Raw genomic sequence first — 23,316 nt, forward strand, 5'->3', positions numbered from 1 at the left:
TTACCTGATCCCCTCTCCACCTACATCACACCACCGTCCATGTCCGTCCGTCCCTACAACAGTCAGTCTACCTCCAAAAAACTCAAACCTTAACCATCCGTTTGTAGCCGTGTTTTAAACATGTAAAAATATCGTATTTATTTCAGCAGTCCAATTCTTAAGTCCAATTCAACCCACGAACACAACAAAGTCCTTTCTCTAACAACGACACCAGAACCAATATAATCCAAACCAATTAGCATCATCAACCATTTCCTCAGCTGATTAGTTCACATCTTAAACCATTCAACAAAATAGGATTATACAATTATCTACAATACTTTAGGGTGTGTTTTTCAAGGCGAATATAATTAATGATAAATTAAGCTCAGATACAAGTATGTAATAAGTGTAAAATATTTGTTTTACCAGCAACATCAAGGATGCGGTAACGTGTGATTTTCCTGTCACTGCCTCATCTTTGGGTTCAATTAATGTAGAACTTGTGTGGTTTAAATAACCCAGATTAACTGTATACCTCGTAGAGGAAACGTTAGGATTATGTTACATCGCAATACTGTATGTTAACCAGTTCTGTAAGGAACAGTTTTATTTGTGGTTTAGTTTTCAAATGTTGATTCCGACAGTTAATTAATAGTTTTAAATTTTATAAGTAATACGTTCAATTTTAAGTAGATTTTTCCTCAGGATTTAGTGTTTGGATGGAATCCAGGTATTAGAATTTAACTTAGAATATAAACTTAGAAAACTCCCCTTTGGAAGTCTACAGACTATTTAGGGATTACCCAATTTTTAAATTCTGTATTATCATGTTTTACTGCACCTATTCACGATTTAAAATTTAACAATTTTGATGACTTAAGCAGCTTACAATTAGGAAACGTAAATTGTATAACTGCTGTTCACATTTAACCACAACCATTATGATGGAATTTAAAAAAATCTTTTTACGAGTTTATAAAAATATAATAGAATTTAAATAAACATTCCTAAATTATTGACAAATATTTCAAACACAGCCTACTAATTTTTAATTCAAGTAAACGTCTAAAACCCCTGAAAATTTTAAAGCAGGTTTGAGAATTGATTAAATCTTGCAGTCTCTTTTGTGCTTCAAAAGCCTATGGTTGCGCACGTGTTTGTGTGTGTGTGTGTGTGTTTGTGTGTTCTGTATTGCGCCTCAGGCATTTTCATCCATCAGGGACAAAGCATTTCTGTCTCCAGTTTTGTATACCTGGCCCAGTTATATTGGAACATCCTAAAGCCTGTGTAAGACTTACTCCTTCAGTATAAATACAATTGTATTGAAAATAATAAATGATTATTACTAATTTTTAACATTATGAGGCTTTGATATTTTCCTTAAGGAGCTAAATCATTCAAGGAATACGTGAAATTTATCTTTTCTTACCTAGATTTTCCTCAGAACCCCGCTTTAGCTTGTGTGCGTTTTATTATATTATTTTAGCAAGTGTTTTAACTATGTAAATACATTAAGAAAACATATCATTAGTGAGGCAACCATAAATACAATTTGACAGTGGAATAACCCGTATCATCACAGTATAATAATATAAGCTTTCAAATACAATTTGAAATATCGTAGTAATTCATTTTTGGAACAATAAAGTCTAGTTGACATTTTGCCATCGTCAAAACGGTTCAAAGCTGATAATGCTCAGTTGTGAGAAAATTAGTAAAAAAAATATGTTTGTAGTTCACAAAAATATTTTATAATGATTGTATGACCAATTTGGCTAATATTGTGAAGTAATTTGGTATTTGCTACCTGAGTCACATATGAAAATATGTATAAGAGTAACTTAAAAATTTATTTTTGTTGATTTAAAAATTTTGGCTTTGAGTTAGTTTTTACGATGAAAGGCATTTAATTTATCTATATTCCAACTTTATTTAACACTGAATCATCTTTATAGTGTATCTAAATAAACTTATCCATTTTCTAAGAATAATTTCTATTAATAATTCTGTATATAAAGAATAAAACAGTGTAACGATACCACTTACAAACCAAACAGTAACAACCTTTTTAAATAAATCAATTTTCTCATAATTGCCACCTTGCTTCGGAGAAAGCATCATGAAATAATGAGCCAATAAATATTTAGCAGACTCATTTTCTACCTCTATTTGGTTATTAACGCAAAAGAGGTGAAATAATGAACAAGTTTTAAATGTTGATTGGTCCAACAATGGGTTGTGGTTGGTCTGTGGGGAGAGGGAGGGGGTGGAACCACGTGACCTCTAAAGCAGTGTGCTGACACAGTCATTATACGACGAGTCAGCAGCTACAATAGGTGCTTCAGCACCGTCCGCCATCTTAGTTTCGTCTTCTTACAAACGTTGCATTTTCCTCCTGAGCTCTCCAAAGCTGAAGGACTGTCTTCGGCGTTAATGGCTCATTATCGATCTTTTAAGTCCTCAGAACTTCACTCGCTTCATTTTTATATAATTATCAAGGGTCAAGGTGAGCTGAGGGGATAAAGAGAACGTTTGTAAACCACTGTGAGAGGTTAGCTTTGGGGTTTTAATTAAAATTTAGATGTGTAATTTAAATTTAATATTTAGATTATGCTATATTAAACACTAAAAACATTGTAAAAAGTTACCATGGTTAAAATATGTTACCTCTTAGGGCGTGGACTTAAAACGGCAACATGTTACTAGACTTAGATCCAGAAATACCTTCTTCACTTTGATATTATAATCAACCACCTACATCAAAAGCAGTGTGACGTAAAATGATGCAACCTATCGACTTCAGTGTTCTACCCCTTGAATTATAACTCCTCGAAACGTTTGTACATTAGAATATTTTGTTTACCATATCTGAGGCAGGCTTCGTTCAGGTATGAAATTACATATTTTACGCACATGAGGGCTCTATATATTAATAGGCAAGCGTGTTTCTTTAAAACCTTTTTTCTCAGCTCGTGTGCATCGTAGGGAAAATCTATGCATACTGTTAAAAAGATATTTTCCTTTAGGTTTGCAGAATCCCTTTATAAATCAAAATAGGCTTAAAATAAGCACAACAAATTAATTTAAAATTTGAAAACATTAACATAGGTCTTAGAGTTGCTATGCTGGTGACGAAATAACAAAGAAAAATAAACAGAAAATCAAAACAAATTAAAGAAATTCCAATCACATGTTTTATTTTCAGCATGGGGTGAAATTAGAGAAGTGTGTACATTACATATTTATGTTTTTGGTCGAGTTTTCGACCAATGGATGACCTCTAGTAATTATAATTATAAGACTACAAGGAAACTATATGTCAATAGGACTGTGAATCGATTTGTGTTCGGAGCTTTATTCGGTTCTTGTCAGCTACAAAGTTTTAGAGGAAAAGTGATATTGCCGCCTGTGAACTTCAGAAAAAGAAATCCCATTTCCTAGTAGTCGCTTTATTATATCCAAGAACCTGCGTCCCTGGTTGATATTTGAGCCTTTCTCAGAAACTGTAACGAAATAAGGTTCTCTAGCAATAGTTTTGGTTTTTACACATATATGTTTCTAACAGTGGGTAGAAACGATAATGAAATAATACGAAATATGAACGAAATATGAACGAAAAATATGAACGAAGTATGAACGATTAACACCACAGTACATTACTCTGCCGTTATACTTTTAACGATTTGTGTGGTTTTATTTAAAGGCATTATTGATCCGATTGATATTTGTCTATTTATTTTTGATAATTATTCTGTATTGTAGTTTTAAAAATGATTCAAGCATTCATCTTCGAACATAGACTGCATTGTCAACATAGACATAAGATGTCACAGTTTTGCTATTGGGTTGCAATGAGTTTTTATAACAACAGATGGATTTTTGTAATAAACAAGTTTGTTGTTTGGACTGTCGCTCATAAATTAAATTTATGTTTAACGGCCCACAACCCTAAGAAAAAGATTATAAAATACTTCTACACACAAAGCATAATCTTTATGTGTTTAAATAATATTCACACAAAAAATTAAAAAGAAAATATATAAAACCAATTATCTTACATTTTGCAGAACTTGAGGGACTAGACTACTTATTATAGTATACTTTCAGAAGTAAGTAATCTTATATAGTTTTATAAGCCTAACGTAGGTCCTTGCAAATCTACTTGTAAACATGTAAACTTGGCGAAGTTTAAAATACACTTCAGAGGAAGCGTATTTCACTTTCTAAATAGAGTACAAGGATGGGTACATGGAAGTTGCTTAAAATCAAATTTTGCTGAGGGTTAAAGAGCAGTTTTTTTCCTCTAACAATTATAAAGTATCAATGGACGTGTTTTAAGTCGTGTGTTCACCATTGCTGTCTATGAGGATTGCTGCATTAGGCCAATGAATACAAATCCTTTTTCATGGATTAGGCCTAATTGTAGGCTGCCAGCTACCAAAGGCTTCAAATACAAATAAATAAAAACCAAACTCAGTTAAGTAAGATTAAGTATTTTCTCAAATTGAATAACTGTATTGAGTTGGATGCTAGTCGATTTCATTCATGCAACAATAAGAAGTACAATGTATGTGTAGCTACGAACCTGAAATGACAGAAGATGGCGAGAGAGATTACGAGCGCTGCTAGAGATACACTGAACCCTACAATCTCCAGCGTTCTCGTCTTCTCAGCAATCTCCAGTTTCATCTGCAACATACAAGGACAAGCTTTTACAAGCTATTGCTAACTGAGTAAGTTTTTTAATGAGATCATTTCTTCCTTCGTTACAGATGAATATTACACTAGTCAGAGAATGTTTCCTGTTTCACTCCTAGACCATGTATAACTCCTAGTTTAAAGGCGTTCAGATTGTCTGTTAAAATACAAATGGCATCATGTTACGTTGTTAGAAAATGATAATATACAATAGCACAGCCCAAATTATAAGTACTGTAAGACACTGTTTAACGACCAAACAAGCTTATGTTGGCATACCTGTTTTCTTTACTTCATAGCCGATCAGCTGATATGCATTATTGTTTAGTTATCTATGAGTATTATTGGGACTTATTTTGTAAATAAGACTAAACACGATGTTTTTAAGCTCAAATAAGTTATGTATTGTAGGTCTACGTTTGTTTGTTTTCTACAGATTTCCTCAAATTCTTGACAACTTTCCGGTTTTCTTACATTTTTACGAGTAGTTGATTTATTAGTTAAATCAGGTATTTTAATTCGATTTCAATATATTCTTTTACATAGACCTACATACTCCTTCAGCTTGGAAAACACATGGTTGAGTCTTATTCACAATGAATTCACAATAACACTAAAACTCGTAGAAAACTATGCGGAAAGCATATAATCCATTTGGCAATAAGTTAACAAAACAAGGATGTCACCATATAAGTATTTTTTTGTCGACAAAAGGTGTTTATCGGTACAGTACTTGTAATTTAAGTGTTAAAAATACCATTTACTTCCCCGATTTGCTATCCAAGATACGTATTAGGTTCAGACAAATTCCTTTCTCCAAATTGATCATAAAGTGAATTACTCAATAACTCTTTATGTGGTTTAAGCTGAATATACATGCAGGAAAAGTTTGCATCTTTGTGGTAATTAACCATTGAGGATTAGTTTTTTAACCAGAATCAGTTGAATGCCAGGGTATTCATTAAAAGTCCAACAAATTTAAATTTCCTCTGGTGCCTTTGACTGTTCACACCGGCAAAGGCAAATGTCTAAACCACATAAAATTGCAGTATACAGGGTGATCAACTCAAGGAGGCCACCATTGGGATATCGGAAACGGTAAGAAATAGAGAAAACTTTAAATGGGGGACATTCCTTTATTTTTTGTGGCAGTTAAAATTATGATTTTATTTTTTTGAAATTCAGCCGCCATTTTCCAAAATGGCGGCCAACTTTGAAATTTCTTATGGAACACCCTATATTTTATCATGTTTTCGGATAGAACATAAAATTTAAAAACTTTTTTATTCTTGACATTTTTTCGATAAACCCACTCGTTTAGGAGTTACAGCCTATGGAAAAATGACTTCCGGTGTACATTTTACATCATGTAGCTCCAAAAAAAGTATGTTTATAGCGAAAATGCGAAGAGTAAATAAGTCAAATAAGTCTTAAAATTGCATCCACAATCCAAAAAGCACATAAAATTCGTTAAAAATATTAATTCTATTATTTAAAAATGGCGGCCATTTTCCAAAATGGCGGCAAACATGAAAAGTGGAAAACTGTGTATTTTATGGTCTTAATGGAATGTGGATGCAATTTTAAGACTTATTTGACTTATTTACTCTTCGCATTTTCGCTATAAACCTACTTTTTTTGGAGCTACATGATGTAAAATGTACACCGGAAGTAATTTTTCCATAGGCTGTAACTCCTAAACGAGTGGGTTTATCGAAAAAATGTCAAGAATAAAAAAGTTTTTAAATTGCACGTTCTATCCGAAAACTTGATAAATTACAGGGTGTTCCATAAGAAATTTCAAAGTTGGCCGCCATTTTGGAAAATGGCGGCTGAATTTTGAAAAACTAAAATCATATTTTCAACTGCCACAAAAAATAAAGAAATTTCCCCCATTTAAAGTTTTCTCTAATTCTTACCGTTTCCGATATCCCAATGGTGGCCTCCTTGAGTTGATCACCCTGTATACTTTTTCTTACGTTTAAAATATTTCGCGAAAGAGTTAGTGTAAAATAAATAGCATCCAATTAAACAACCTTCATTTTTTTTTCAAAGTGAACTATGTTTCAAACTTAGATGCACCCTCCTTAATTTATATTCAAAAAGCTCGCTGGGCTCCTGTGTGATAGAGCAAGGAAGAAATCTTAAAGACGATTGCCACCGCTTTTACACTCACGTAATTAAATTTCGAGTAGGTCAAGTAAAAGTTGGCAGTGTTTCTTTAATTAGGTTTGTTACGGAAGACTTTGATCTTCTTCTGCTGCTGTTTGTGCCTGAAGCTGCTAGTAGAGACAGGTAATACAATTAATTACATTCCAGCTGTTTGACAGCTCAGGACAATTTTGATGGGTTTTCCTTGTCAGGAGATAGTCCCGGACTTAGGTATTTGTTCCATAAAGAATTTTTAAAAGATTCATAGGTTTAACTGTTTTGAAAATAACTATAAATACTGTATATTATTTTAATGTGTATGGTGTTTACACTATTATGGCATTGGCATTGTCTTTTGGCAAAATTTAAAATATATAAAACTTTATATAGCTGTACGAGATATTCATCATTCTATGTGCCATCAAAACATGACAATTAAATTACTTATCGGCAATTGAACTTAAGTACTTGTATGAACCAATTGCACAAAATAAGCATTATGCGTGAAAAAATTTTTACTAGCCACAATAAAATACAATTTAACTATTATAAATCTTGTTAAAAAAGTAGTAATTTAAGTCAATAGAATGTTTCTTTTTATTAACTTTAATATGGAATTCTTTATAAAAAAAAAAACAATACATCCTTCTAAAAAAAACATTTATTGAAAATCGCTAGAGCCATTTTTATGAATATATAAAATAAAATAAAAAACAATCAGCTATTTACAGTAATGGAATACACATTAGATAAAAAGTTTATAAATCGGACGATTGACCCAAATTATTACAATAAATAACAACGATAAAGGTTGTTATTTGTAATATTTTGGTGATATAAAGTAATTTAACTCCAAACTCGAATTTGTTTAAGTCTAGTCAAAGTGAATGTAGGAACCGCCAAATGAAAGATGCAACGCAAAGTGCTGTAATAGGTTATTTAACACTAGAAAGTGGAGAGCGACAAAGTTATAAAGTTAGGAGAGGATCTGGAATCAAAGTTACGATTGTCTAATTAGCCGCAGACATTACAATACTTCCTCGTTGATACTCGTATATAGTTTTAATCTTCAAGAATTCGATATGTGTGCAGTTGAGAAGCAAACGTTACTTTCTTGTGGATTGTATTGTACATAATTGCATGTTAATGTAGAATAATATGACAATAAATACATTAGTTGTACTGCAGAGCTGCATATGAAAGGTGAGGGGAAAGTAATTTCTAAAACTGGGGTTTCCTAGGCGCGGAAGCGGAGCACCGAGAGACGAACGCGGAGAGCGGTCTCCTCTTAGAGGCGGAGCGGAACACCATGTTAATCGCTTTTCCGCTCTCCGCTCTCCGCTCTCCGCGCTCCTCTTCCGCGTCTAGGAAAACCAATGATATGGTTTTGTGCAAGCTTAAATTATATATATTTTATTTTTTGTTTACTTTTAGTTCAAAACCTTTGTTCGCAACAAAAAAAAACCTTACACGTTGAAATAAGAATTAAAATGAAATAGATAGCACATTCGAGGAGAATAAAGAATATTTTTCGGATTTTATGGGACTCTATGGGCAGTATGTTTTATAAAGCAAAGAATGAAGGCTAGATAAAAGTACGCTGTCTAAAAGGATTCGACATTTTCAACATCCCGGGAATTTTGCCCTTGACAGAAGTAATAAATATAAATTTTAGCTTTAAAATAATATTTATTGATTAATGATAAGAATGCATTTAATGCACTTCAATAAACTGAACCAACTGCAGATACATTGCAAATATGACAAGCATGTTCTGAATGTGGGTGACGATTTTATAAACATTCGGCTGCAGAGTTGTTCACACTTCACATACTGGAATATTAATATCACATTCGTGTCGTTACACTCGGCGTTCCAGATTGATTTTGAATCGACTCAAATGAAAAAATAAATTTGGAAATCTCCTGTAGATATTCACATTTATTTTAGGGTCTTATTTTTGTATTTAATTATGTACAAATAATATAAAAATACACAAATAGGTCTCGGAAAAGCCTATTTATTATTTAAAGTTTATATTAGGAACCGAAATTGCATTCAAGAAAATAATATATTTCAATGGCTTATCCAAATAAATTATTCTAAAACCTAATTAGAACGATGGTTTTTATGAATTAATCAAAAAAGTGCAAGTTGAGTTTTAACGTTCACTTTAAGTTTGAATTTTTAAAATAACAGAATTAACGTAATAATAATTTCAATAAGTTAGAATAACTTTATAAGGGGACAAATTTTGATTAGATAGAAGCATTAGTGTACGCTTTCTACATTAATAATACTCTACTTTAGTAATATTTTATTTTGACTATAAACATTAAAGATAGCTACAGTTAACAGTATTTTATAGATTGGAAATATATCACTCATAGGAAGAAAGGTATTTGATAGTTAGACAAAATTATCCTGAAATATCTAACCAAAATAATACTGCGAGTATAAGAACTATTTTCCGCACTAGTGACATAATTAGGCTATTATTTCTTACTATATTGTAGACAATTTTGGAACTTTGTAGTAGCATTCTAGGGACTTTTTTTGTACACAAGCTCTAGTTTTTTTTTCTTTCTTTTTAAGGAAGAGTATATATAATCGAATTGTAATATATTTATAATCAAAATATCAAACTTAACGATTTAATTTGTCTAATATAACACTACGGTTAACATAAACAAATATATAGACGCTGTAATTTTTTTTTATTAATCAGGATTTTTATTCGGAAAAACCAAATAGTGTTTAAAATTCAGGCAGATATATACAGATAGTCGAGGACTCCAGCTGTGTCTTGTTTGCTTCTGGTATTAAAAACTACGCAAGAAACTTTACTAAACTTCTAAACTGGTTCTTTTTCTACCAAAAGGACAGTTGTTGTTGTAAATTGTCAGGAATCTGGTAAACCTCACGTTAAAACAGTCTATTGTAGATAAACTTTTATATTGTCACTGACATCAGTAATTGGCCTACTGAAGGAAAAGTCAATAATGTTGTTTTGTTCGAACATGTTTTTACGATGTAAGCGTTGGATGTTCGTTTGAACAAACAGTGATCCGACATACTAAATCCTCACGTAGAAGCAAATACTGTGAAAAATAATAAGTGTGGAACTAGTCATCCACGACAAATTAGGAACGATAGACGACGGGTTAGTAACCTATTATTGTTGTCATTTAATCAATCCTGGAGGCAAATTATGAATAAATGAGAAAATACTGTCGTTAGAGATGTTTTAGTTTTACTCAAATGTTATTGACTCTCTCATCCATTCAAATGCGTTTACTGTAGTTGTGGTTTGGTTTACTCTAGATTTGAAATACTTTACCACATCCAGTTAACTTATAAGGAAGTAACCAACTATGTCTAGTGATGTGTGAAACCCAAATCTCAAAACCATCATAACTTTAGAAATGTTTCGGTGCCAATATTTGATCGGCAAGTTTCGAGATCAAAAATTTCTAAATTAATCATTTTAGCAGTTTTGATTTCAAAACTGCTGACATAATATGTCAGAAAAAGCATTTCGAATGTTTCATTTGTATCATTGTTTATATCACAGTTTACACACAAGCTGGAGCAAAAATATCACCATTAACACTGACGAAACAAGTAGTCATATTCTGAACTGCTATCACAAACACTAATGCTTGAATAACGTATGATACAGTTTAATATTAATATTTATTGTGTAAAAAATGGAATGGGATGAGATGGAAGGCTCATTCTACTGCCTAATCAATATGTTTATAAATACACAATATGTATAAGCAGGATATCTTTCGTTATAATTTCCTTATTGATGAAGCTTTGGTACTGCAATACGTGTAAACAACATATAAAAAGATAGTAAACCGGCTGTCCCTGGTCCGAATATGGAAAGGAGAAATTCGGGAGTGTTAACATTATATTTTGAAAAAGTTAATCTAAAATGTATACCTACATCTATTCCTAAAGTAGGACCCGTACTTATATCAACAATGCACTTACTACACAGTATTAACTGTATGTTGTTCTTCAATAAGGAACCATATTAATCGGCTAGTCCTATTTTAATCTGACGATTATCAGAGCTAACGAATGTCATGTTTTGAAGTTTTTTTAACCTAGGATAGTCTTCCACACGTATAATTGTTTCCGGTGAATGAGTTTGATATTTTACATTTTTTTTTTTTTTAGAAATGCGATTTCTTGACTTAGCTAGATGCAACAGACACAGAAGGTCAAAGGGTATAAACATGAAACTTCAGTCCAGTAATTCTCTTTTCTAAACAATACTATATAAAGTATATCTATATAAAGTTAGTAAAACAAAAACCATGTATATACATTAATAGCGTTATCTTCTTCCAGCAGAAGATTTCTCATTAATGATTTTATCAATGAAAATGTGGTTAGTTTGAAACAACTCTGAATGTAAAAGGAATTTGTGATTCAATTATGCCTCTTTTCAACGGTGTTTGTAAGATCAAAGCGTAAAGAGTTGGAATTAGGCGGTGCGTGGCAGCAAAGCAAAAGAACATATCCTCTTTGAATGTAACAATTACCTCGATTGGGTAAGGAATGGCTAAATGTATTTTTAAAGAATGTAACAGTAGAAAGGAAATTTTGAACCAAAATTCTATCATGATCCTTCATTCTTTATTCTTTATTGAGTAACAGCCTATTAAATAATTTACAATAACTATTCAGAATATTAGTGCCTTGTCTTTCAGGACTTGACATGGGGAACATTCAAATAATATAGAGTTTTAAAGCAACGATGAACTCAAACATGAAAGAACAAGATAAAATCTACAAGGATCATTCGATTTGAGAGTATCTTTGATTTTTGTTAATTAGCAATTTTTGCGTTCTTATTCAAATTATTATGTAGGCTACGAATTAAAATAACAAATGATTGTGACATATTTATTACTAACTGTATTTATATAACTGATAGTAAATAACTGCAAAGTATCTAAGAATTATAAATGAAACTAACAAACCCATCTGAAGTATGATACATATTTAATACAATTAGAGGTTTCTTTGTACTTTTGGGATAACTAAAAAGAAATTTAAGCTGTAAAAACAGAAGAGCTATATAGTCAAACTGAAAGATATGTCGACAGGAACAACGCAAAAAAGCCTGAGGGATGCATTTTCTTTATCCTAAAGAGTTTTTCACTAGGGTTGTCATAGTGATATAGATATGTACATACTCCGTGATCTCGAGTTAAAGAAAATAAATCCAAAAATGTTCTACTTTCGTTTAGTATGAGAAACATAATTGAATCCTATACATAGATAAATGTAAGGAAATAACGGGTTTGCATTTATTGTAGAATTTTCAGTTCAAGTTAATCGTAAATATTTATCTACTAGCTATGATTCTTAAATAAGTTTCAATGGTTATTTTTACTACATGTGGGGAGTATTTTACGAATAAAATATATGTGTTCTAGGTCAAGTCAGCTTTTATATTATTGTGGATGAACATATTATTGTACCTGCTGCCACAAATTTGTAAACGTGATCTATAAATAAAATAATAAAACAATACAACATGAACAAATCTTTGATGAATTTCAGTTTTTTGTATTTAATTAATAAAAACCCAATATCCATTCTTTCTTATAGTAAAACAAATTGACAAATGGAACATTCTGCTAAGGGCAGATTTTCCTTTCAAGAATCTTCTTTTCGCAAAAGAGTTATCAATTGTGAGGGGTTTACAGGACACGATACATTTTAGGTTTAAGTATTTTATAATAGTTTTTGTGCTATAGCTGTTGCCAAAAATCTGTCAATTTATTACACAATTAATAGCTAACGACTAAATTAAGTACCTTTTACAATAAAAAAATTAATTAAAAATTATTATTCTTTCACTGTTTTAATTTAAAACTTGATAGGCTAGATTATTTTCAATGCAATAAATGTATTCATATTTAAAAAAATCTAAGTACATAAAATTAAATTAAAACAAAGAATTTTTTCAGGAGTATCCTCTAAAAGCCAACCACATTTGATTTTATCTAAGGTGATTGTACTCTAAATTAACTATCCAGTACAACGAAAACGAGAAGGGAAATTTGGTTTAATAGGCTTCTCTCGTTTCGAGGAGTAAACGTAATCATGTTGGAATAAAAATCTTTCTGTAAGTTTGTTCTTAATCGTGTCCGCCATTTCCTCTAAAGTGACGATGGTTATTACTTGATGACTGGCCCAATTTAACGAAATTTTCCATCAAAATCAACATCCTTTTTAGCTTTACATCACACATCCTAGTCCCAAAATACTTTTTATAAACACAAATTTTACATGAAAACACTGTCTGAGAGAAAATAAATTGAAATACATATTAATTAACCAAACTTATTCCGAAGAACAACTTACTGGGTAATTTTGCAATTATTGTCATTTAAATTAGGACATTCCATGTACTCTTGCTTGAATATTATTGATACCCTCTTCAAAAAAATAAACTGCCCGTTTAACGCAGATAGGTTACCACCAATTATACAGTCACCAAACTTTGATCCACTGTTTCCTGAACCAAATACCAAATGCATTTGTAATATGTTCAATGAGCTCTCGTAGCATTTTAGGAACACTCTTCACTTTATAAGAGCCCCGTGAAATGTCCCATTTATTATTTCCATGTTATAAACCAACTAACCACATATTTTCAATTTAATAAACTTTTCGAAATTCACCAAAGAGTTGCAAGAACTTCGTTATGTAAAACTAGCGAATTTGGCGTGTTTTTTTTCTTGTCCCACTGGGTGGTGTCTCTGATGTCAGTGCGAGATTGACGGGTTCAATTTCTGGCATTTACACAAGAAATTTAACTGATGTTCACAGCTTTCAATTAGCAGCGTTTGTGATTTCTTAACATAAAATGCCACTGGTGTAGACAGTTAACACTTGATTCCAAATCTTAAAAAAATTTACCTTACCGGAAATTTTGTTTTTAATTACGAGATTTAAAATGAATAAAATTATTCTGTTTTTGTGGAACGTCTTACCCTCGCTGCCTCCTCGGAGCCGGTGTAAAGTTTCTTGAAGAGCTCCAACATCTCCGGAGTGTAACAGGGAGTGTAGTTGGTCCACCCCTGGGGAGTGGTGTAGTCCCCGGGGGCTTTGCCCTCCCATCTGCCATCCACAGAACATCTCTTCGTAGCGAACTCTGCGAAAAAAAGACACATAATGTCACTTTGTTTCAAATATATTTTTGGTAGTGGTAAATTTGTAATACATCTAGTAAAAAATGGTTATTTTTCATCAAGGTCGGTAAAAAAACATGGTTTTCTCGATTCTATTTGACTACTATTCAATTCCCTGTATGATTTTGCTTTGGATGGGTTAGGTTTCTTACCTGTGGATGGAACAGATGGATATCGAAACGCCATGGAATTATTATATTTTACTAATCGTGAAACCAGTTCACTATATTCCTTTTTTTAGATTGTGTATTTTAGTTGTAAACCATAAAAAATTCATATTGACGTGATCACAACTATGGGGAAATATAGGTATTTCAACGCATAAATCATACATAAGGTACTTAATTGATACGCTAGTTTTACTAACGTATAAAAAAGTACATTATTTGACATTTTCCCAAGTTTGTAAATGCTGACGTGATGATTTACCAACAATTCAGTAATTAGGTGAATGATTTCCACGCAATTATCTCAATGTGGTTCATCTTCCGCTGATTTGATTACTGGATCGACTAATTAGGTTTTGTATCCACATTTAAATCCTAGTGGAAGATTCATTTATTTATTTTATAAAAGTACGACTGACTAACTAATATTTACTGATTCGCAATATACTTTTTGAATCAATATTATTGATGAACCTTTCACAAAAAACAAAACTGCAGACTAAGCGAATGTTTCCTTTATTCATTGATACATAGCTCCCTCAAGAAATACAGTATATACTTTAAGTTACGGTATATGAAATGATAGGCTCAAGGTACAGTATTTCGGTCTGTTAATAGGAGCACACAAATATCTCATAGATTACCAAAGCAATCTACGAAACGTGTATTGAAGAAATACCAACAAAAATCTAAAACAATTAATCCACACTAGTGTAACATTAGAGACGAAAAAATGCTTAATAGTTTCAATATGTCACTATTTGATAAAAAATAATTTTTTTGATCAATTACCATAAGATCGCATTAAGGTTAAGATCGCTTTACTGCACTAGAATGCTTATTAGGTCAAGTTGACCCACTATGCCATACGATGCTGGTCAATCGCCCATATAGCTTCTAGTTCAATATAGTTTTTAAAAAATTAATCGTGATAAAATAAAATAACAAATATGAAAAAATGCATGGATAATAGAAGTAACGTTTGAGTTGTATCTGCGATACTAAAGAAAGTAAAACTGATTTTTTTCTCCTTAAGTATTTTGGCTTAGTAATTTATAATGAGAATTTCACTATAAATGAGGCCTTGAGGATAGTTTACTTGAAACAATATTTACTGCCCAAAGCTAAACAAACTAGGAAGTAGTAAAAATAAGTTAGGTTTTTAAATACATCCTTTACTTCAGATCGATAAATCGGCCCATGAACAACCACAATCGTGACTCAAATGCACAGCCTGCATTTTTCTTGTGTAAAAAAACCCTAGGAAAGCTCAAGTGTTCGGTTACTTTAAATTAAGGTAACGCCTTTTATCACATATTTGAGTTTTAAGCCTGGCCTTGATCAGTTTCAATAATTATTCAAACTAATTTATCCCTTAAAAAACTAGAAGGAATGCCTTGTGGCATTATGTCTTTTCAGGTTTTCGAAGAAATCTTCCCTATGATTTATAAAAACACGTACGTCATTATTTTGAGAGACACAATTTTACTTAAACAAACCATGACCTTTTTGCCGTTTTACATCACTATGTTGACTCCCTCGCAAACAATAATGTTAAAGGTGACTCTGAATTCTTCTCTTTACCTTATTTGGTCTTATTATTTGTTTTCAAAATAAATATATAGCCTCAGGACTAATGCAATTGATTCATACTCTTCTGGCAGTTCTTAGGAACAGTACCTAAATACAAAGTAATAAATAAAACTACTGCCAAATAATCACTGACAAAAGAATAAGACATTAGCTAGAACAGTTTGTCAAACATGTGTAGCGAATTTTGGTGAAAGTATGGTACAAATATTTCCTTAATATGAGTAATCATGGTGAAGTAACAATGTATCATAGTTTAAACGGCATTACACGCTATTTAAATTAGTAAACTCCATTCATATTGACAACGTCAACATGGAGTTGATTCAATCCTTACAGCAATTTCATATTAATTGATCAAAATTGTACGACTGATTTAGGATTGTACCAATATTAAAATACTCAGTTGTGTGCATTTACTGTAGCTTGGTTTCAGCACACTCATTTACAGATCGGGGATCGAGTCTTGTGGTAGAGCGTAATATTCGGTCTCTGAGGTCTTCGGGTTTAAATCCGCCAAATCAACAATAGATTTTATCGAAGTGATAATGCCGCCAGCCCCGAGGTCTAGCCTGAAGTAGTGTGAAAAACAATCCTGAGCTCGTGCCTAGCGTCCTAGAAAAATCTCTCTTACTATTTGTCGCGTTTAAGAAGATTAATCACCATCAAAACATGTATAAGATTATACAGCAGGACGATAAGTCTAACTCTAATATCTTTAGGTGATGAGAATATCGTCAAAGTATGCTTACATTAAATTTCCAATAAATCTTCTGTCACCTTTTCAGAATATTTAAAAACCTTATTATCATAAGTAGGTAGGCTTATTCTCTTGAAGACTAATTGATTTGGAGGTGGTAGGTTAGTTCCGCAGATAATAACCCTAGGGCCATAAATGGGTAGGTTCGTTCCGCATTTGAATCTGGTGGGCCCCTTAAGTAGGTAGGTTATTTCCGCATTTATATTGACAAAGGTGGGTTACACTCCATTAGACAAGGGTAATTAGCCTCACTAAAAGCCGACGTAGAATGAATATTGAAGAAATTTAAGTTAAATATCCAAAGATTGGATACGCTTGTATCCGATTCGAAATTCGGAATATTTATGATACAAACTCTACATATTTTAGGTTTAGGATGTAAGAAAATCGCCTGTTTCATAAATGTTAACAAAATTGATCTTAGTAATAATACTGATTTGACTATTTAGTAATAATACTGCACAGATACCGTACACACTATGATTAGTTGTGATAATAGTTATGTAAAAAATCTATGAACACACAGAATAGCACGCGGTCTAGATGCTTGAATTCTCCAAGTGATTGCAGCCACATACCATCCTCGCGTACTACAAATACTCTCTTCCCCCGATTCCCATATTTTAGGAAATATTTTTTTGGGAATTCCTAGAAATATTACACCGCATTGTTTACTACAGGGAATACAGCAGAGAACATATTTAGTTTGTTGTCAGTATTTACAAGACGTATTTATTATAACTGTTATTATCCATGCGTATCTATGCGTATCTGTGCGTATCTGTGCGTATCTATGCGTATGTATTTCCATTAGTTGCATACGCTTTTAATAGGGTCTTTTAAACTCATAGAAAATTATGACTACTAGTTTTAATATAGCTTCTGTAGTGCCGGTACTAGACAACTGCTCGATTTCGAGCAACAGGTACACTAGTTTTGTTTTATATTTTTAATTTGTTATAAGATGCTTACAAAGTTTAAAGTTTTTCCTGTGACAGGTTTAGTTTACCAACTGAGCTATTAGTCCAGGCGCTAAACGGGTTGAGTATGCACTGAAAGTCTGACAAAATTTGACTTTTGATTATTGTTGGGGACATCTAGTAGATGAAAAAAAATCGATGATGTCGCATTTCTAGGGTGGTCACAACTCGGGGGGGAGGGGGGGAAGTTGCGCGGGTCATCGGTTTACGTTTCCGCGTCTAACTCACAAACGGTTAATGATAGAAAGGTGGTTTAAGCGTCTATCAACGCCTAAATATATTGTCCTTCAAAAAGGTTATTACAACCTTTCTTCTATCTCTTATACTTTAGGCGCTAATCAACATTTATTGCAAAAAATAAAATTTTAAAATACTAAAAAATAAAATATCGGAAATATTGCGCTTGTTTAGGGCATGATACAAACTATGTATGGTTAGAAAAACTAACAAGTAGTACAACAGCACCAAGTTTAAAGAAATCTGTGCAAAAACAACAGAGCTACGTTGATTTCAGTAAGAGTAAACGTGGAAAATTCGTAGTAGTATCGAGGCGCGCATGGATGGTACGTAGCCCACAGTCAATATAGGTTTGATGTTGTAAGTAACTATGGGAAAGCTGAATTTTTCTATGCTGTTAGACCATGTTGAGATGATCATTTTCCCGAAAGTCAACACTCCTCCCCCCTTGTGCTTTCCTCTAACCCCCCCTTTAATAATAAAATTTAAATGTAGCCTACTGAGAATCTGAATTTTTCCTACAAACAGTTAATAATTCATAAAACAAACCTGTTACTTTTATAATTTACTTTGATAGATACTCAACAAACAATATTTTATAATTTTTTAAATTACATAGATATTTCTCATTTTTGTATTGATATCTCAATTCTTAAATTTAATAATTAAACTCCATTATCAATTCCCACCCTTTACTCCACGCCTCTTTAAGATAATTTCCAAGTGCCCGCCAATCTTTGCCATTAAAAAATTAAAAAAAAACTCATATTCATTTAAATATAACTTGTTGGACCAAAATTGACGTATCTTTTTTTAAACTGGACATTCTGCTATAAAAGGGTACACGTTTTTCCCGGTTGAGATTACATAGTGAACATACATAAATTTTATTTTCCATATAGAGTTAACTTTTTATTAGACGACCCCCTTTATTTGTAAAAAATGTTTTTAGGGATAGTTACGAATAAAAAAATATATCCACCATTTTCCAATATGGCCAACAACTTTGTTATTTCTTATGGAATACGCTGTATTTTAGTATTCTTTTAGAATTTAAAAGCTATTTTTTTATTCGTGACATTTTTTCTCTAAACCTATCCCATTTAGGAGTTACAGCGTGTTATATCTAAAAGAAAGGCTTGTGGTGTACATTCGGCATCCTGTAGCTCATAAACGAGTAAGTTGAGGGAGAAAGTGCAAATAATACACAAGTCACATATAAGTCCTCGTTCAAAAAATATATAAAATATGTTAAAAAATACTGATTTTGTTGTTTTAAAAATGGCCACCATTTTCAAAAATGGTAGCTTACTTTGATATTGGAACAATTTATTTTATGGTTTTTTTTATGTAGATGTGATTTGAAAACTTGTTTATTCTTCGTATTTTCGCTCTTAAACTTACTCGTTTATGAGCTACAGGATGCAGGATGTACTCACAAACCATTTCTTCTTCAATGTAACTCCTAAACAAATAGCTTAAGAGAAAAATGTCAAGAATAAAAAGGTTTAAAAATTGTGCGTTTACATTCTAAAACAATCATAAAATACAGGGTATTCCATAGGACTAACAAAGTTGTCAGCCATATTGGAAAATTTTGGATATATTCTTTTTATTCGTAACTATCCCTAAAAACATTTTTTACAAATAAAGGGGGTCGTCTAATAACAAGTTAACTCTATATGGAAAATAAAATTTATGAATGTTCACTATGTAATCTCAACCGGGATAAAACGTGTACCCTTTTATAGCAGAATCTCCAGTTTAAAAAAAGATACGTCAATTTTGGTCTAACAAGTTATATTTAAATGAATATGAGTTTTTTTGAATTTTTTAATGGCAAAGATTGGCGGGCACTTGGAAATTATCTTAAAGAGGCGTGGAGTAAAGGGTGGGAATTGATAATGGAGTTTAATTATTAAATTTAAGAATTGAGATATCAATACAAAAATGAGAAATATCTATGTAATTTAAAAAATTATAAAATATTGTTTGTTAAGTATCTATAAAAGTAAATTATAAAAGTAACAGGTTAGTTTTATGAATTATTAACTGTTTGTAGGAAAAATTCAGATTCTCAGTAGGCTACATTTAAATTTTATTATTCATTCAATTGTTATCTGATCTTTATTAGCATGTAGTGCTATTTGTGTATTTTCTGTAGTTGAAATCAGTTTATTTTCTGAATAATTGTATGTGATTCATGAAATGTTTTTAAACTGTTTTAAAATATTTTAAAATCAGTGTGTCTAAAAAAAGACAGTCTTTGACCATTGTTCTTTGCATTTAAATAAAAAACACTGTATTGATATTTTATTACAATGAACACATTTTCTTCTCCTTCTTCTTCAGAAATCTATAATAATTCTTTTTAAATATTTATTTATCTAATAACTCTTTTAGTAGATTATCGTAAATCAAAATGATTAATAAGAGATTGCATTATTATCCTAACCCGTTTTAAAGTTATAGCTTAATTGCTAAGAGGCTGTACATTTATCTAAAAAGGGGGGTTAGAGGAAAGCACAAGGGGGGAGGAGTGTTGACTTTCGGGAAAATGATCATCTCAACATGGTCTAACAGCATAGAAAAATTCAGCTTTCCCATAGTTACTTACAACATCAAACCTATATTGACTGTGGGCTACGTACCATCCATGCGCGCCTCGATACTACTACGAATTTTCCACGTTTACTCTTACTGAAATCAACGTAGCTCTGTTGTTTTTGCACAGATTTCTTTAAACTTGGTGCTGTTGTACTACTTGTTAGTTTTTCTAACCATACATAGTTTGTAGCATGCCCTAAACAAGCGCAATATTTCCGATATTTAATTTTTTTGTATTTTAAAATTTTATTTTTTGCAATAAATGTTGATTAGCGCCTAAAGTATAAGAGATAGAAGAAAGGTTGTAATAACCTTTTTGAAGGACAATGTATTTAGGCGTGGATAGACGCTTAAACCACCTTTCTATCATTAACCGTTTGTGAGTTAGACGCGGAAACGTAAACCGATGACCCGCGCAACTTCCCCCCCTCCCCCCCCGAGTTGTGACCACCCTAGAAATGCGACATCATCGATTTTTTTCATCTACTAGATGTCCCCAACAATAATCAAAAGTCAAATTTTGTCAGACTTTCAGTGCATACTCAACCCGTTTAGCGCCTGGACTATATTAGCATTTTGTAACATAAGCGTATTTAAGCAGCAGCTGGTGTAATGTGATTTTTTCAGTTTTAAGATTGCGGCCTCGCAATAATGATTGGGATAATAATCTTCAATATAATAATAATCAATAATAATCTTCGCCCTTTAAGAATGGGATCGGTGAAAGAAATATCTGCATCAGCTATGGTAAAAAACTAGAGAAATCGTTACAACTGGAACATGCTACTTCAACTTTAACTCATTCAGAACTTGCTTATTTTTATGGATTATTTCGGTTGACTGGCATTTTTGTACGCTTCACTGATCTTTCCAATTTCAAGAGATCTATTGTTGAAGCCGTCAAATGCGGAACTGACCTACCAGATTATAACCCACCCTACGGGACCCGGATTAGTGTAGGTAGCAAATGCGGAACCAACCTACCCCCGATTTGGAATGCTGCAGAAAAACTTTAGTAATTCCCTAAGTAATCTCACTTACTTATTCATCACTTAGTGATCTAGTTTTCAAAAGTCTTGTCTCGACTTTGCAACTGCAGTTCACTTGAAAATTGATTAATATAAGACATTTATTGAACTGAATAATATATTACGTTAGTGTAATATTTTTGCATAAATACAATTTTAGCATTTGTAGTAATTTTATTTGATGGCTTGAAACATCAAATTGCGTATGAAAATGTATTTGTTTATATTACAATGTTCTAGAACTGAAGTATAGCGGATCGCTAACCATTTAAAAGTAAGATGTCGGTAAATTATATTTTTTATTATTCTTACGCTGGTAATTATATTTTATAATGGCCCTGGACTTACAACACGGCTTGCCCTTTGCCAACAATGCCAAGAACACAGAAGTTTCCAATCCTGATGACCCCTTAAGCCGGGTTTTCCTAGGCGCGGAATCGGCGAGCGGAGAGAGGAACGCGGAGAGCGGACTCCACTTGTCTTAGGCAATTTAATGTTACTGATTTCCTAGAAGCGGAGCGGAATGCCATGTTAATTTCAATTCCGCTCTCCACGTTCCTCTCTCCGCTCTCCGCTTCCGCGCTTAGGAAAACCCAGCTTTAGGAATTTTTATAACCTTGTCAATTGGTGTGTCCAAAATTATATAGACTTGAATCCATCAAATTGTAGTGCCATTACCATTTCTTGATCACATTCTCCTTTAGTTTCCACTTATATCATCAATGGAAATTATTTAATGATACTTGAAATGGCAAAGTACCTTGAATTGGTAATGGTTCTTAACCTCGATCTTAGAGCGCACTTATGACCCCATTTAGAATACGCCTCATTAATAAGGCCTCTTATCAGGAAGAAGACTATGAACTTTTGGAAATAATACAGCTCATATTTTTGAAAACTTTAGGAGTTAGCCCTGGGTTTAACTATATGGATGTCCCGACCCTGCCCCTCCTGGTAAGAAGGACCATATGTGGGAATCGTACTCGTATTCAAACATTAAATGGTCCAACCGATTGGCCCAAACTTCTCTCGACATGTTGGATATTCGAGTTCCTAGAAATGGGAGTTCACCACTGTTCACCAATTTACGTTTGTAAATGCAATGGTATTGTATTCATTGTTTGTCTAGCAAATATAAAACGTATTTTTAGAGCAGTGATTCATACCAAATCGAACAACAAAATGGTTTACATAATTAAATAGAAAACTGGATTGGTTTAATTCCACCACATGGTAAACATCATACTTGGGAAAGATACAAATCGCGAGCCTAGATATACTCGTTGCATTTGATTGTTATTTTCCATAGAGTTGATAGTAAATTTACGACATGAAACACACTTTCAGATTCCGTTTCAGAGTAACATACAAGTAGAATATTATGTGTGGTATGAGAGGGCCCACGCATTTTAGTTACCGTGCTATACTGTTTTTTAAACCTTAGATGTTTATTGAGTTATTATTTGAACCATGTTATAGTTAGTTATTATATTTGGTTAGTATAATAGGTAAATGTATATTGTAACATAAAATATTTTTAGGATACTCAATTTATTAACTTAAAAACCCGTATGTCATTCGGCGCTTCAAATCTTTTAATCAAAGTTAAGATGGAAAAGTTTCCTTTTTTCATGATAGTTGTGTGTAACAATGCTTCATCATGCTACACGAATAATAAAAATATTGCTTACAATAAACATAGTTAATGAAACATAACCATTCGATTGTACAATGCTTTAGTAAACATTTAATCTAAATCGATGGTACAATCTATCCTTGAAGGTCGACATATAGAATGAGAGTTTTTAACATCTTCAAAATATTGTTATAAGCCTCTGAATATTTAGTATGAGTTTGACAGACGGTGCGACGATGTTTGGGAGCTTGTAAATT

The 23,316-nt window shown here is 32.3% G+C and overlaps 1 protein-coding gene across 2 annotated transcripts in view; it reads right to left on the reverse strand.

Moving 5' to 3' along the window:
- LOC128991833 (PDF receptor) overlaps window positions 1-23,316 on the reverse strand; it is a 212,439-nt gene that overhangs the window by 27,838 nt on the left and 161,285 nt on the right. For both annotated transcript variants that reach the window (XM_054415039.1, XM_054415041.1), the window contains exons 4-5: window positions 13,857-14,017; window positions 4,568-4,671 (exon numbers count right to left, since the gene is read on the reverse strand). In XM_054415039.1, coding sequence (XP_054271014.1) covers window positions 4,568-4,671; window positions 13,857-14,017 — 265 coding nt within the window. The remainder of the gene's footprint in view (window positions 1-4,567; window positions 4,672-13,856; window positions 14,018-23,316) is intronic.

The sequence above is a fragment of the Macrosteles quadrilineatus genome, unplaced genomic scaffold (genome assembly GCF_028750875.1).
Source record: "Macrosteles quadrilineatus isolate MER2022 unplaced genomic scaffold, UCM_ALF_1.0 Scaffold_4__1_contigs__length_99947679, whole genome shotgun sequence".
Classification (NCBI taxonomy): Eukaryota; Metazoa; Arthropoda; class Insecta; order Hemiptera; family Cicadellidae; genus Macrosteles; species Macrosteles quadrilineatus.